The sequence below is a fragment of the Aethina tumida genome, chromosome 6 (genome assembly GCF_024364675.1).
Source record: "Aethina tumida isolate Nest 87 chromosome 6, icAetTumi1.1, whole genome shotgun sequence".
Taxonomy (NCBI): Eukaryota; Metazoa; Arthropoda; class Insecta; order Coleoptera; family Nitidulidae; genus Aethina; species Aethina tumida.
Genome location: NC_065440.1, coordinates 1,346,626 through 1,359,477, shown reverse-complemented (window position 1 = coordinate 1,359,477; position 12,852 = coordinate 1,346,626). Strand labels below are relative to the sequence as shown.

The 12,852-nt window shown below is 32.0% G+C and overlaps 2 protein-coding genes across 2 annotated transcripts in view; one reads left to right on the top strand and one right to left on the bottom strand.

Annotated features, from left to right (window-relative positions):
• LOC126265928 (uncharacterized) overlaps positions 1–12,852 on the bottom strand; it is a 198,452-nt gene that overhangs the window by 57,084 nt on the left and 128,516 nt on the right. The gene's annotated exons all lie outside the window — the stretch shown is intronic.
• On the top strand, positions 6,770–7,233 carry LOC126266033 (cytochrome c oxidase subunit 6A, mitochondrial-like). The gene is made up of 2 exons (XM_049969311.1): positions 6,770–6,926; positions 6,972–7,233. The coding sequence occupies exons 1-2, from the start codon at positions 6,815–6,817 to the stop codon at positions 7,178–7,180; spliced, it is 321 nt and encodes a 106-aa protein (XP_049825268.1). The 5' UTR covers positions 6,770–6,814; the 3' UTR covers positions 7,181–7,233.

Sequence of the window (12,852 nt, the reverse complement as noted above, 5' to 3'; positions counted from 1 at the left end):
GGAAAATCGCATCAATCAAACGTGGACTTCTGATGGAAGTAAGTAACACTAAACAAAGATTGTCAAAACCCACGCTAACGACAGACAGAAAGGAGAGTTGTTTGTGATTGGTGGAAATTTAAATGATTGTAATGAGCAGTCCCGATAGATGGTAGTACAAATTCATAAACCATTTTACCCATTAGAGTTTCCTAGCCCTGCTCTGACTACGCATTTTACTCTGGACAACCGGACGTACCGAACTTACGTCGATCCTGGCAGTAGTAACACCGGTACTTGCCTTCTAATTATTAAACTGTCTAATTGTAACCTACCAACTATTAGTGTAATAAATTGGTTAAAATATCAACTGAATTTTATTCACTCAAAACCAATATCCAAAACTCACATTATCATAAAATTTGCGTAAATTGGGAACTTACAAATGAAGCAATCGGCCTGAACACATTCTCTCCCGACACGTTCACATTCATTCAACGTCAGTCAGTAATTAACACAAATTTGACTTTATTTACCCTGAACTGAAGTTGTGAAGAGATCATGCTTTCCGATCCGTTCTACGGGAACATAAATCTTCCATGGTTTCTCCGGACCGATATCGCCCATATCGCGAACAAACCTATCCCTACCATCTTCACATCAAGCACTATAACCTCTTCCACCCCTGCTGTTAAATCTATCACGGCTGGCATCATTTAGATCAAAACTTCGATGTCTTCCGCTTTTAAAAACAAATTAATTTACAGAATTTTTTCAAGAGCGGCTCCTCTCTGTGTTAAATTCCCTATACAAACATCGTCGTTCATTTGGAACAAAACTCGCAATCAATCTATTTTAAATTTTGGGAGTGGATTAATAAGTGTTTGATCTTTGACATGACATGATAGTTTTGAAGTTGTAAAATTCTTTAATAACTAAGAAATTAATTGTCAAAATTGGGTCATTTTTTACCATGGTTGAACAGCAAATAACTCAAGAAATATTATTATTATATTTTGGTAAATGAAATATGTCATATTAAAGCTTAGATACTTAACAAGATTGTGATGATGGTTGTTACAAGCCCTGTGCACTGGCTTGCAACCTTCTCTGATGGCCCCGAGCTAGAGTTAGCTCTCCGGCCGGACTTCGTGACAGAGACATTGAGTCTGCTATAGGCATATTTGGGACACCCACGATAACTGACCGGGTGCCCAACCTGATTGCAGTTCGCGCATCTGGCATTCCTCTCTCCCTCGATGCTTGCCAGCGTACATTCGCCAGCAGAGTGGCTACCAGCACACTTCACGCATTTCTGCGGAAAGGTGCACCTCAACTGAGTGCGCCCAAACTGCTGACATCTATAGACTTCCTCTTGGGCTCCACCCTATCTACAAGGTCTTATAATCCTGGTGACCTTGTAAATGCCCTTGTTCTTGCTCCTAACCATGGGGGGGGGCTAGTGAATAGAATAGAATGTTCCCGAAGTTACACTCGTTATATAACAATTGGTAATAGCTATTTAACTAGATTTGTTCGTTAATTTTTTGACCAATAGCAATGCAGTACTTAAATATGGCGCAGGCTTCTTTCCGAAGATGACGGGAGGATGGAATGGACCTAAGGAATATCATTGCAATAAAGTATCATCCGAGTAAAGGCGAAGTGTACCCGTACGCGCCCGAAGTTCTCATGTTCGTTATTTAAGGTTTATATTTCGGGAGCCCGGTTGCTAGTAATTAAGTGTTGCCAACTGTTAAACATGTGGATTCTAGTCAATAGTAGTTCTGAAATCATTCGTAATGCAACTTAACCTAAATTTAATACACAAATATAAATAGAGATTAATTTCGACGGTATATATTTAAGGGATTGTAAGTACTACTTTGAACAAACTGTTTGACAATAGTTGTCAATGAATAATATAACAGTTGCATATATTGGGTTATTAATCCGTGATAGGCTTCTAAATGATAATTTATCACAGGGTTTAAATCTTAATATAACGTTAACATTTAAAAAGTCAAAAACAGTTGGAAACTTATTTGTAGTACATTAATGGATTAGATTAGATGTACAGTTATATATAACGAACATGTTAATGAAGAATGTATGTAATTTGAAACATTTTTGGGTGGGATTAAAAGTAAAAGACCATTTGTACTAATGTAACAATTTTACTTAACATTTGTAAGCAACAACAATTAATAAACAATAATGATTCGCATCATTAAATTTGACAAATTAAGTATATTGCTTGTTCACGTTATGTATTTTGAATCGAATATTAATGTCTAAAACTTTTTTATAGTTACAGTTCTTATTGTTTAATTCGTATAATAATTGTTGTCCTAATTCTAATATATTTATTCTAAAGGTATTTTACTCAATTATCATATTATATGTTGGTAATTAAGAATTATACACTACCATAGGATAGTTTTTACCATATCGTATTTGTATTAAAAGTTAAATGTATAATTAAAATAAACAGATAGATTCAAAAATAAGAATATATTAAACAAAACAAAATATTAATATTAAATGTCTATTTGAACAAAATATATTGTAAAATATATATAAATAACAACTTAAATGTAACATAATACAAAATAATTCTATAAATAACAACTAAAATGAAACAAGATATATAAATACAAAATTATAAAATATAATTGCTATTGTATTAAAAAGGAGGAATCTTACATTTTAGTGAGGTTGGATGTTGGATTCACTAAATAAAATGTCCCATTAAGATAAGCTATTTTGAATTAAAAAACTACAGTCTCATAAGCCATAGATGTTTTTGAAAATATTTTGGAATAAGTAATGTTGATTTTTCATTATTGGTTTAGTGATATTTTTTTATATTTTTTATTTTATATTGTTTATTTTTGTTCATCAAGATACATGAAATATATTGTAATGTAATAAATATACTATTAATTACTATACTAATTAAAAGTTTAAATACCACCCAAAAATTCATATAATACACATATATATTAAAAATACAATAATATATACATTTTAAACTTTTTATTTATTTATTTTTTGTCGTATGGTTAATTGTTAACCAATCACATTTTATCATATAAACAAATATAAAAAAATACGATACACAAAAGTAGTTTTGATTAATCTTTAGTACATAAATATAAATAGAAATTAATCTCGATGTCACAGGTGTTAGGTTAGGTTAGGTTAGGTTAGGTTACGTTAGGTTAGGTTAGGTTAGGTTAGGTTAGGTTAAGCTAGGTTAGGTTAAGCTAGGTTAGGTTAGGTTAGAATTTGTTGTACAAACATGGTAGAAAATGAACTAAGTTTGACCATTATTGTTGTTATTAAAGAATATTATGACTTCAAAACTATGTGTGTGGAGGGCTGTGAACGATGAGGGAATATAAAAATAACAAAAGGCTTTTTAAGTTATTATAATTTATTCCTTAAAATTATATATCATTAGTTAAACAATTACGACAGTAACACTAACAAACAATATCAATCTCTTAATGCTGTAGCGTGAACAATATTTATTGTTAGTCCATCTTCAGCTAACACAAACAAACTGGGTGGTTTACCTACTCGAGAGCATGCCACATATAATTGTCCGTGTGAAAAACATGGTGTTCTCAAATCTAAGCCACAAATAGACATCGTTTGACCTTGAGATTTGTTGATAGTCATTGCAAATGCCAATCTAATCGGAAACTGAATACGTTTGAATTGAATTGGCACATCTGTAGGTATAATAGGAATCCGTGGTATTAGTATATTTTCACTTCTGAACTTGCCATTTAAAATGCTGGCTTCGATCACGTTTTTCATTCATTTTTGAATGACTAATCGCGTACCTTTGCACAGTGCACTCAGTGTGTCTTGGATTGACTGTAAATAATCGCCCCAAGGCGTTTGATTTAAATAAATTGAGACATGCAGCAACTGGTGAGCCTTGCTTGCGGGGCATCCATGATTTGTTTGAGTCCATGAGAAATAGCGTGGTACTTGTGAATAGAGTAATGTTCGTGCAAAGACACCAAAATCATCCGCACGATTACACAATTCAAAAAATGCAGTGAGTGTAGTTTTAGGTGGATTTATTGCACGATCAATCGCTGTCTCGTTAGTGAAAAATACACGCTGACCGTTGCTGGACCGGCTGCTGGATCCCGTTCATGAATTGGAAAACCAAAGATACGCCAAGCAGCTTCATTGGAGCTGATGTACCGACCAATTTGGTAGAGCGTTATTTCATCGTTTTTATTCACTGGAGGAGCATTCACAATAGTATTTTCCACTCTAAACACAGCCATATCACTGCCTTTATGGACATACTTGCAAATGTATTTGATGCTCTTCACAGAACTGCAGAACTCAACATTAATATGAGCATTATATGTCTTGCTCAGCAGAGGCGAATATGGCATCACCCAACGATTGTCAATATCAATGTCTGTGTTGATGATATTTTTAATAAATGATTGTCCGCCATTATCAGGATTTCTTCGATATATCGGGTATCCTCCGTCGACATCTGTGACCGTATCATTGGTAAAATCTTTTTAGTACATTTTCCATTTGCCATGCAAGGCGATGAACTATTAAGAGTACCACATGGACCATGAATCATGTTTGTTGTAACAATAATAATAATAACAAAACAACGTTTGCCGGGTCAGCTAAATATATATATATATATATATATATATATATATATATATATATATATATATATATATATATAATAAACAAAATTATTCAAAGAAATTGTGACATAAAATTACTTGGTTACGTTGTGTTGTTAATAAAAAACACTTGCTATTATAAAGACAAATTTATTTATAAGTTTGTAGATATTTCACAGTTTGTAGATAATGTTTTAAAAGTATTCAAGTTCAATATTTCTTTATTAAAATTATTATTATTATTTAAAAAACTTCATAAATCGTGTCATCAATTTAACGAAGATTCTTCCTTTGTTGACATAAACAATACTTAATTTTTATTATGTACTCGAAGATGACTATAAATCCTGTAACAAATGTAAAATCATATACATTCAAATAAATTAATGAATCTAATTAAATTATAAAATTGTTTATCATATCTATTTTAGAAATTAATTTTAGGTTACCTAAATTAATAACCCTGTACCTACTCCAAAACAGATTTATATCTACTTCGCATATTACAAAATACCTACTCATTTCCACCAGAATTACCAAGATAAATTTGTATATTCTACGGTTTGCTATACTGGAGACGCAGTTTTTAGTCGTCAGTCCCGGTCCAAATCCCTCGAGCCGCTGTACGCCCGAAGGCATGGCGCGGATACCTTCGCATTTGCCCCTTTTTCATTCTCACATTCCTTCCACTTCCAAGAATCTTAATTTTAATGTTTTTGAAAATTCATTGTCTAATTTGAATTCTAGTCAATCTATTCCTTCCACTTCCAGAGGTCTTAATTTTAATGATTTTGAAAGTTCATTGTCTAATTTGAATTCTAATTCGAATTATTTATTTTTATATTGTTTGTTATTGTTGTTGAAGAAATGTATTGTGTTGTATTTGTATATATTTATTTATTTTTGTTATATATAATATGTAGTATACAGAAGACTGATGTATTTTTTATAATGTACAATAAATACCTTGTAATAAAAATGTTTTAATTCCATAGCTTGTTTTATTTCTCACAATTCACCCTATAACATACCAATTAATTTGAATTTGAGACTATTCCCGCCAATTTTATCAAATGTCAAATACAGAAAACTATAAAGGCGAAATCTATTGAATAATTTAAACACTACAAATCAATTTATCGTCCAGTGTTGTTTCTCATTTTTAGTGGGTTTAGAGGTTAGTACTTCTTGGGTGTTCTGTGGTCCTAACCAGAAAGAGTGGGATGGGCTCCTTCGTACGGAAGCTGGTTATGCGAGACACTTCGCTGTCCGTGATGATTTGACTATTAAGTTCTCCTCTATTTCGTGTATACCCGCTGTGATGGGTAACCCTTGCACCACAGCGTAGACTTTCTTCTCCTCAGGCAGCCTGTAGGAGTAGTAAGCTCGATTGTTTGCCTCCAGGAAGGACGTAAGCCTCCTTAAGTCGGCAGCATCTTTTACATAGATTTTGACAGTTTTGCCCAGGATCTTGGCCTTGACAATGTCCGTATTTGTCTCCTCAATTTCTCTACGTAGGGCCGCCCAGTCATCTGGGTTTTCCACTACAATCGGCGGGATTTTTGAGCTGTACTCCGGGGTGGAGGCCACCTTTGCATACGAAATTGGCTCAGGAGTTGGTTCTACCTGACTTACAACTGCCTGAGGAGTCCGAGCTTGATTGGGCCTAGATGGACGGGATGTTTGGGAAAGTCCCACATCCACCGTATCACCCATTGCCAACTCTTGGAAATCACGTCCCTTCTTCCTTCTAGGGGAAGATATCCTGTTTGGGGAGGACGCGCTCAAATCTTGAAGTTGCTGGATCATAACCTTCAGGGCGTCAGTCTCCCTATTTTGAGAATATTTTTGACTTTTCAGCTGCGCTCTTTAAACTCTCATTCTCATCCAGCAGGGCAGAGACTTGCCTCTTTAACTTCTTTTCTGTATTGGACTGAAGCGTGTGAGTTCTAAACTAGCTTTAATAGTTCTTTGCTCTAAAAGGACAAGTCATCTAAAAAAGGAAATAAAGAAAGTGTATCCTAGGTTACGTTGACACGGATACTATATATGTTGTATTCATTGTCATAGTTACTATTTACATATTTCATTTCCATATTCTAAAATAAAACATCAATCGCTCTGTTTTACTTACTTGAAGATTACCTGAAATGTCTGCAATAATAAACTACGCATTCCGCAGAAATGTTCAAACCATCGTCGCCAAAACTGTGAACAACTTTAAGGTCGTCGGTCCATCCACCACCTCCAGCGGCCACAAAGGTAAGCATTATAATTTTTAGGTTATGTTATATATATAATTTGAAGGTGGTTATAAAATTTGGAAGAAACTAACATTTTTGGTGGGCTTCCCATCTATTGCTTTGTGCGGCGCTAACATATGGTTGACTCACAAAACCAACGATCATGAACAGGCTCCTTTCATAAAGTACGATCATCTGAGAATTCGCACCAAGCGTTTCCCATGGGGTGATGGCAATACGTCTCTCTTCCATAATCCTCATACCAAAGCTTGACCCGATTTTTATAAACATTAAAAAATTACCAAAATATAAAATTAATTTTATAATTAGTTTTTATTGTTGTTACATAAAATTAAGATATAGAAAATTCGTGACTGGTTTTCTGGTACTTATTATTATTATTAGTTTTGATAAAGACAATGTTTCCTAAAAGAGCCTATATACACGGTCTGCCCTAAAACTAAGATGACTGGTTTTATAAATTTCCTCAGATTTGCGTCACCCAAAATATAAAAACTGAACTGAATAAGTAAACAAACATTTCATCATTATCTAGATTTAGGGGACCTAGAAAAGGTCTCAAAGATTGACTTCCAATTTTATATAGAATCGTTTTACAGACGATTCTGACGTTGTATAAATGATGAAAGAGTATACTTTAAATAATATTAAATGAAAATTACAATATGTTATATATGTTTCTCTGATCGGTGCTATGGATGTAAAGCATATAACCATAAAATAATCAAATAATTCTGCTTCCACTTATTTCAGTTATAAAAAGAATTTATTTTAATTGAAAATATGGTAAATTGTAAAAATTTACCTCAAAATCAAAGAATTTTTAATTATCGAGTGTCTCGGATCAGGCGATGTACAGAAAATGCCTTTGGGGGTATTTTTTATAACACAATTTTTGCGCAGACAGAAATGGTTGATAACATTATAAAAGCTTCTATGTCTGCACAATTAAATTATGGTGAAATAGGAACAATATAATGAAGTCAAATATTGTTTTCCACAATTTGTTGATCGAGAGATTAGTAATGTGTTAATAAATGGTGTCTGCAGACAAGGAGTACCTGTTTTAAACGTCTTCCAGCCAATCCATCGAAGGCTTGGTGCTCGAAATACTCATCAAAGTATAGTCTTTAATACTTCTATTTTTAACGTGTTCATTTCGTAAATAACTATAAATAAAACAATCATTATTATTATTATTAGTAAAGTTTTTTTATTATACAAATACACAAAATTATTAATTTTTTTTTTTTGTTTAAAATTTGGACTAGTTCCACTTCCTTCTGGTTGGACATCTATATGCTTGTCAGCTCAATGCTTTCGCCAATCTCCATAAGGTGTGCAGGTAAACCTTAAATAATATAATAATAATAATAAACTTTATAGTGTTATTGAATAACAGAGGTGGACCCGACTGGGCTGATCAGTGTAATGCAACTCAGACAATTTGTACCAGATGAATAAAAAGTCAGGAAATCAAGAGTACTATCAACATTTTTGTATTATTCAAGTCTGCATTTTTAACAACTTAATTAATGAAGATGTTTTGGATTGTTCGATGTTTAAATAATCGTATATTAATCTTCATGTTGTACCATTTAATAAGTGCTATTTAAACCTCGACATACGAGTTTAATTCGTTCCGTAACCTTGCTCGTATCTCAAAGCAATTAGCCCTTAGCTGGCGTTATACCCTTTATCAACTACTTTCATTTAAGTACAGTACATATCATTAATGTGCTACGTCCGTACATCTTCACCAAGTCAATTACTCGCACACCTTGCTCATGTTTTCCTATGATTTCACGCTTTAATTCAATAGACATCATCTTCTTCTTCGGACTCTTTTTTTTTGGGACAGAGAGGGGAAAGTGTAAACCCCTCTCCGGGCACCGATCCGGAGATCATAACCAAAAGAGGAACCATATGTGATAACACATATGGGGGAAAGGGCGTATATATTACATATACGGGTGAGCTTAACCAGAAGACGGGACTGACAAAGATGCCAGCCCCCTGTCAACTGGTTCCGGAAGAACAAGCCCAATCTGAGGAAGGTCCTAGAACCTTCCTGGGTGAGGATTGGGCTTGCAGTTGATCCGTTGGCTTCCCGCCACCACTGGCTTGTGGAGCGGTACTGCCCGATGGATGGATGATCTTCTTCTTCGGACTCATGGTTATAAAAATAAATGTGATAATGCTTGGAAAACGAGGGAAACAAGCACACAGACCGAAGTGGGTGAAACTGTTGACGCTGCACACGATTGCTCGTATCTCAAACACTCGTATATTAAGGCCCTTTAATTAGATTACTTTATTAATAAATTTGTTCCAGTTATGCTTTTAATTTTATGTTTTAGGTGATGATTACTGAAAACAAGATTGATGGTTTACATTTATGTTATCTGCGAAACAATCCATTCCATCATGTTTGTCATTATTCAAATAAATGTGAAAGGTATGTGAATTTATATTGTCACATGAATGGTTTAAGGATTGATAACTTGATATAATATTGAAAATTAATACTCAAATAATAATTCTCATTAATATTCACGTTTGCTTCTTTATGTTAATTTTGTGCCGAAAGGTAACCTATGTTTACTTGATTTTTTCTGTGTAATTTACTTCATATTCATGTGTTTGGGTAGACATTTTCTAATATAATAGTATTTTTAGTTTCAATATAATAGCCATTTTTAGTTTCAATGTTTATTGTTTAATTTACACTGCTCTGATTAATACATGCTACGTGAAAAGTAACAAATAATGTTAAAAATTGAATGCTTAAATTACATTTCTGTTTTTTTGCAATCTTCATATAGATTGTACCTGTTTTGAAACTTATATTCCTATATTTTAGATATTACCTGAAGAACTAAACTGTTCACATCTATGTGTGGCTGCGTTTATCAATATTCAAATAAATCTGAAACCAAAATGTTTATGGTAAGTGTGCATTCATTTAGCTTGCTACTCATGTGTTTACCATGTATGATAAATCATACATGGGGGAAAGAAACGTATATTTGCATATACGTGGTATACTGAACCAGAAGACGTGGGACTGACAAAGATGCCAGCCCCCTGTCAACTGGGTTCGGAAGAACAAGTCCAATCTGAGGAAGATCCGAAGATCTTCCTGGGGATGGACTGGACTTACAGGTGTTAGATCCGTTAGCTCCCCACTACCACTGGCTTGTGGAGCGGTACTGAGCCCCAAGACCACGACAAGGTGGATCCATCCTGGGGCTACTCATGGTATTTAATAAAATATATCCATATATAGTATATTCATAGTGTGAAGTTTCTTTGTTTGTTTAATTTACTTAATTTACACTGTTCTGTCAAATATATTGTACGTGAATATGACAAATAATATTGAAAATGCCCTAATTACATTTTCATTTTTGCAGCCTTCAAATAAATTTGTATCAGTTTTGATCTTTTCTTTTAGGTTTTAGACATTCATACTTGACAAACTAAATCAATGTTCACCTTTACATCTATATAGCTATTTTTATCAATCAATATGTTTAAATAGAATATATTCATATATAGAATGTTCAAAGTTGGTTATAAAAACAATATTGATTTATAATTGTCAATCAATATTCTCGTTAACATATTTATATTAATCCACACTACATCAATAATCCTTTTTGTTTCAGAATTGGTATTTATTAATTAGATATATACCAAGTTACACAGAATGCAGAGTGTTTTGACTACTACTATGAGAAGTTCATCTCATTTAGTTGCATTGTGTATTGCTGAGTATAGGATGGTAAACTTATTTCATATTTGAAATGCATTTGGTAAATTTGGTACCACACTATGATTAAAATATGTTGATGTAATAATGTATATGGATACATGTGGCAACAGATTACTGCAATTAGTACTTTTTTATTTCTCTGCATATGTTGAGTATGTTTAACACAGTCAATAAAGTAAAATAATTGATAATTGTCATTAAAAAATGATTTTCTAACGATTCTAAAAACTTGTAAATAATATTCAATCAATAATTTTCATTGTTTCACTGATGATTGAAGATTGTGAAGGTTATCATAAAGGTCTAGTTTTTCAGGATTATGTCAAATTGATATATAAAAAGTCGTTTAGGTGAACTTGACGCCTGGTTATAGTCATTTGAATATTTCCTTTCAATTTAAGTGTATTAAAATATAAAAACACTTTGTTGGGTATTTCACAAAAACTTTTGAGTTAGTGATATTTCATCTTTATTGAATAAATTTTAACAGTATAATTAATTACTATTAGTGCAAAATGTTTCTATGCCGGAATATGTATTTAATAAAATATAATAAAATAACTAAAATAGTCTCAACAAAAATTTGAATTCAAGATTTAAATAGCACTGTTGCATAAAATACTTTAGTTTCTTCATTATAAAAATGATGTGATTGAGAGTCAGTAATTCGAATACACTTACTGGCCAATCACTTAGATAATTTTTTATTTTCAGTTAATTATGAGTGGCCAGAATTAATTGGCCCGTTGAGATATATAATATTTCATAATTAAAATATATGTATAACTGTGCATAATCAATTATAATCAACAACATTAATTATTAAAGAAATAAAATTTTAGTGCTAAATTCAACATTACCATAACAGATATACACGTATATAAACTTATTCCCCTCCATCAACAACGAACAAAATACAATAGTAATTCATGAGAAGAAAAATATCTAAGAATAGTGAAAACCCATAAAATATTAATATTTTTCAAATGTATTTCGGTACGTTTACTATTGGTAGATATAAATTGGAATTGAGCTAAGTACTCTGAATGTAGAATGATCTAATTAGTAATTTTCATTTCCCTTTGTTTATGTTTTTTATCTCCAATGATGAGAAAGTTTTTTATCTAGGTTATGAAATTAAGTTGTTGTTCCAGTTTTTTTATTGGATGATGAACTATCTTTCTTTGGATATTTAAGTGTTATGCACTGTTTCATTTAATTTAAAGCCATTTGTCGTTAAATGTTTCTAATATTATCCAAATATTTTTATTGTGACATGGTCACTAGATTTTTTATATTGTTGAAAACAAAATGAAAAAAGTGTGAGATTGTGTAATTCATACTCGATCTGAATACTAGAAACTAAGAAAAAATTTGAGTCAGTTAATGACACCGAAGCCCAAAGTAATAGTCTAAAACCACTACTTGTTAATTGAAGAAATTTTGTACATACAAAATACACCATAAAATTTTACATACGTTTGAGAATATTCAGGGAGATAAAAAAATTTAAACTGAACAGCAATTAGTTAATTGTAAATAGTAAAAGTATGGATTATGATACTTCATACTTTTAAATGTAACAGTATATATGTAATTTACTATGGTATTTACTTGAGAGGATAATTTGATAAAATAACATTATATATTTTAGAACAATATTCTGAAGGTTTATAACCTGCTGCTCCACAAACATTGGAGTATGTTAAGTTGACTATTTTTGTGAATTTATTATAACATTTCGTTCAGATTAGAAATTTATCATTTAAATTTATAGACGTGAACTATTTATGTATAATTAAGGTGTTCCTTTTGACACTTTCCCTCTTCTATGAAATATTTCCCCTTATTTCGTGCTTCAAATAATGTTAAAACTTTTCAATTAATAATAAATTCAACTTCAATTTTCTGAATCGTTTATTGCAACTATTGAAGGCATGAAGATCATGTTCTCATTGAACATGACGATAATAGTTTAAAATCTTTGACTGTTTGATAGTTTTTTAGTTTTGATAGTGATGGTATCTACCTTTTTTAGTAGACATATTTCGTTTCATGAATTCCGTTTCAGCTTGTCATAATTCTTGAATAATTAATCCGAAGATAATTCACAATTTAATTCGCTCATGGAAAATTCAAAATGTGA